This window comes from Nuphar pumila, chromosome 7, assembly GCF_984573655.1.
Source record: "Nuphar pumila chromosome 7, dmNupPumi1.hap1.1, whole genome shotgun sequence".
Taxonomy (NCBI): domain Eukaryota; kingdom Viridiplantae; phylum Streptophyta; class Magnoliopsida; order Nymphaeales; family Nymphaeaceae; genus Nuphar; species Nuphar pumila.
Window position 1 is genome coordinate 115574143 of NC_143255.1, and position 4867 is coordinate 115579009.

The 4867-nt window shown below is 36.7% G+C and overlaps 1 protein-coding gene across 1 annotated transcript; it reads left to right on the forward strand.

The window, feature by feature from the left end:
• Positions 1-3672: 3672 nt before the first annotated feature.
• Positions 3673-4071, forward strand: LOC149833057 (BON1-associated protein 2-like). Its single transcript, XM_090013361.1, has one exon. It carries the CDS (start codon positions 3673-3675, stop codon positions 4069-4071), a length of 399 nt encoding a protein of 132 aa, XP_089869487.1.
• Positions 4072-4867: the final 796 nt, after the last annotated feature.

The window sequence follows — 4867 nt, forward strand, 5'->3', positions numbered from 1 at the left end:
ATTTTTATATTTGAATAGGATTTTACCATGTTCATATATTACCTAAATCCTGCATGATCGCCCTTTGGCCTTGTATTGCAAGCTATTGACTTTCCTAATGGTAGTGTGGATGAAACAGCCTTTTTTGTTCTTTGTTTTTTCATGTTCTGTTCAACCCTTTGTGGCCACAAACAGGATCTAGCCCTGATGAACTTGACCCAAATCCACATAGGTCTGACATTAGGCCACCTTATTCAGCTTGGGATATAGGTCTGACATGGGGACGCTTTATTCAGCTGGGGATTAGTTCCCCACCCCTCATTTTCTTCTGTATTTTTTTCTTCCATGGCCAGGCTAGGGGTAGCCCCAAACGGGGATTTAAAATTGAGACGATAGTGAAGCTCCATCTGGTCCAGCTATCCTGGTCTATCTAGGTTAGACATAAAGCCATCTGTATACCAATTGGACACACATGGATCTAAAATGCTCAGGGTATCGCTAGAAGCATGTCCAAGCCATAATCTGATTGTTAACTTGGATGGGCTGTTTAGTTCAAGGCTGCTAATTTAATGAAGGAAAAATGACCGTATTGTATGGTAAAAATGACATGTCTCTTGAAAGACTTTAAAATTTAAGAAATTTATCTGCTGTTCAAAATCGTAAATACTGTTATGTTTATGACATTTTTATCCTTCACACTTATCATTTTCGGTATGAATTTTCTCCATGTGTAAATTTTCTCCGTCTCCACCTTAAATGCCTTAGCTGTCACCATCATCGTTTGCCACTGCCTCAGCTCCGTAATCTCCATCACTATGCTAAAAACCAGTATTTGGTAGATCTCTTGGTAGTGTAGGTACGACGGATGTCATCGCGACTCAAAGAGCTACCACTTGGCAGTAGAGAATGGCTTGAGTTTTCTTATGTAAACAAGAACCTTGAAACATTGCAAAATACCTAAGTTATTGTGCATTAATTATTTACCAAATTCGCATAAAATAAGTGAAAGTGAACTTTCTTTTAAACTTGAACCGATAATCATTGCAAATATACTTGAGTTATCTCGCATAAAAAATCTATATATTTTTTTTAACTCGAATCGACAAACCTCGCAAATACTTGAATTACCTTGCATAAAAAATATAATAACGTCGCACAAAAATTTTTGATTTTTTTTTAACTCGAACCAACAAACCTCACAAATACTTGAATTACCTCGCATAAAAAATATAATTACCTCGCATAAAAATATAATAATATTGCATAAAAAATTATGATTTTTTTTTAACTCAAACCGGAAAAATTCGCAAATACTTGAGTTACCTCGCATAAACAATTTATGAAATTCATATAAAATAAGTGTGAGTGATTTTTTTTTCAAACTCTTGAACCTCCAAACATCGTAAATACCTGAGTTACTTCGCATAATTTTTTTTTTAAATTGACATAAAAAATCTGCAAAATTTCTTTAAAACTCGAATTGACAAACTACGTAAATACCTGAGTTACATGAAGAGTTTGGAGGTTCGAGTTTGAAAGAAATTTCATAAATTTTTTATCCAACGTTATTACTTTTTTTATGCAAAGTAACTCAGGTATTTGTGTAGTTTGTTGATTCGAGTTTAAAAGAAACTTCATAATTTTTTATGCCAATTTAAGAATTTTTTATGCGAAGTAACTCAAGTATTTGCAATATTTGAAGGTTTGAGAGTTTAAAAGAAAGTTTTTTTGTACTTATTTTATATGAATTTTGTAAATTGTTTATGCAAGGTAACTCAAGTATTTGTGAGGTTTGTTAATTCGAGTTAAAAAAAATTACAAAGTTTTTATGCGACACTATTACATTTTTTATGCGAGGTAACTTAAGTATTTGCGAGGTTTGTCTGTACAAATAAAAAAAATTATAGATTTTTATGCGACATTATTACACTTTTTATGTAAGGTAACTCAAGTATTTGCGAGGTTTGTCTGTACAAATAAAAAAATTTATAGATTTTTTATGCGACATTATTACACTTTTTATGTGAGGTAACTCAAGTATTTGCGAGCTTTGTCGGGTCAAATTAAAAAAAAAATCATAGATTTTTATGTGATATTATTATATTTTTTATGTAAAGTAACTCAAGTATTTGTGATGTTTGTCGATTCGAGTTTAAAAAAAAATTCACTCTGAATTTGATAAATAATTAATGTACAGTAACTCAGGTATTTGTGAGGTTTTGAGGTTTGAGTTTCCATCAGAAAACCTGGGTCATTCTCCTCCACGAAGTTGTGGCTCCTTCGGTTGCGGTGGAATTCGCCATACCCGCACCACTAGGAGATTTATCAGAGACTTATTTTTGACAAGGTGATGGAGATTAAGCGTTGGTTGAAGAGGCACCTGTCGATGATGGTAGCTAAGGTGTTTTTGTTGAAGATGGAGAAAATTCGCATATGAAAGAAATTCACACCAAAAATGATCGGTGTAAAAGCTAAAAAGGTCCTAAAAATAATAGTATTTACGATTTTAGACATCAGATGGATTTCTGAAATTTCAAAGTCTTTCAAAAAATATGTGTCATTTTTTATGTACAATATGATAATTTAACAGTCATATAGTGTTACTATTTTTATAATGGCAGCATATTTAACGGCCATATAGTCTCGCCCTTATTAAAAAAAACCTATAACGGTGATATATAAAGGTGCCGTTATAGACATATCTTTAATGACGACAATTGTGTAGCCATTTTTGCTAAGTCAATAGCAGGAACTTTTTTTGTCGCCGTTAAAGAGTCACTGCCGTTGATTTTGTTCCTTATAGTGCAATTACAATTGGTTTTGTATGTAAAATTTCTATTTTTGAAAAATAGACTGTCATACAGCAATATGTACACGTCGAGTTTGGACAACTAGTAGAGTTCCCTAGTAGGTATGCAACTTGGCATATGAGCATTCAAATCTCTTCTATAGTCAGCAGCAACCATATATCAGATATATGAGCCCAAGGATCTGGTGCAATCATATTGAACACCACAAGTGTGCTGCCGCACCTGACTACCCTACATTTCATTGTTGCCCCCCCACAGGTGACAGGCTGTGCTCAGGGATGGAGGGCAGTTAAGGCAGTGACCCACTTTGGCAAGTAGGAAGCTCGTCCCCTCTGTCATCTTTATCTTCGTATCCCTTGGGATTTCTTTGATGCAAGTTTTTTTGATCAAAATCTAACTGCATATTGCCTAAATCCAACTTAGTTGACAAAATACAAAATTATGTGATTTAAAAAATATATTTACTAAATCGTCTATGCTGAATCCATCTGTAGGGTCAGGCTTGATCAAAACAACTGGAATCATGAGATTTAATAAGGGTATGAAGTTGGGGGATGACATAGGTGATGGGTTGAACTGGTCTCTACTTTTGGTGTGCAATCTGATTCGTTTAGATAAGGTTGATGACGTACCTCATCGTAGAAGTTTCGCGGCTGAAAGTAATTTCCCGAATCTGCCCCTTCAAAGAAGGCCACTACATACATACTTTTCCCTCAAAAGATTTGGATTTCCTTCCAACTTCTACCAAGTTTCGCCTTCCTTTCCCAACACCCCGCTATCTCCTTCTATTCTATGATAACATCCCCCCGCTATATCTTCCTGCGAGAAGAAGGAAAGAAAAGCTTGTAGTGTTATAGAAACGCTCCTCACTCTGAAGCCACAAATGAACCACGCCGGGAGCCTTGAAGTGAACGTGATCTCGGCCGAAAGCCTCAGTTTTCCGTTCGGGACCGCCGGAAAGAACGCGTTCGTTGTCGTCGGCGTCACCGACTCCTGTAACCGCCAATCCACCTCGACCGATCACCATGGCGGGACGTACCCATCATGGAACCAGAAGCTAACTCTGCCGTTGGAGCCCGGAACCCGGTCCCTCGACGTCGGCGTTCGTTGCAAAACGTCCTTAGGGGAGAAGACCGTCGGCAGGTCGACGATTCCGATAACGGATTTCGTAGGCGTCTACAACGTTCCGTGCGGTTACGTGCATTTTCTCAGCTACCGTTTGCTCGACAAGGATGGGAAAAGGAGCGGGATCATCAATCTGTCGGTGAAGGTGATGACATGATTTCTGGAGAGTTCCTCAAGATCGCTGGCGCCACCGTTGTCGGTGCCGACGGTGGCTGTGCAGGAATCCGGTGGGGCTGTACTCCGGTACGGCGCCGCTTTGGCATGCACACCATAACGTTCTACCAGTTGTAGGGAAATTTAAAATTCCTCGTCAAATATTTATCAGATTAATTTGTTAAGATTTGTAATCAAATAAAGTTGTGCGTTGAACGCTTTTCTTTACATGTATCTATAACATACTCTGGGAATTGCATGTTTTGTTACATTTTCTTGATATTTTTGCATACCGAGCCTTACCAGTTTGGAGTGGTTGGGAAACTTGCAAAGTGGCTTCAGCTTGAGGGAGGTGCTGATTCTGGGTTGTTGTTGAAAATTCACAAGGGTAATGAAGATTTACCATTTGAAAGAAGAAGAAGATCTAGTAGTAAACTTTGCATCTATGGTAACCTATTCCTTCGGCATCATCCAAGCACATCAGAAAATCACTGAAACATGAAATTAAACGTAACATATATATATATATATATATATATATATATATATATATATATATATATATATATATATATATATATATATATATATATATATATATATATATATATATATATTGAATAAGATTCAGCTGCGGGAATGTGGCCCCCTTCCTTTCATTGATGGTAATTAGTTTCAACAATTTACACTCAGAGGGACAAAAAACCTCATCCTGTACATCATATAATAACAATTTGCAGGTGATTGTGCAAGGGCCTTAGAGAAAATCAGTCTCCGAAATAACTGCATCATCGAAGAGC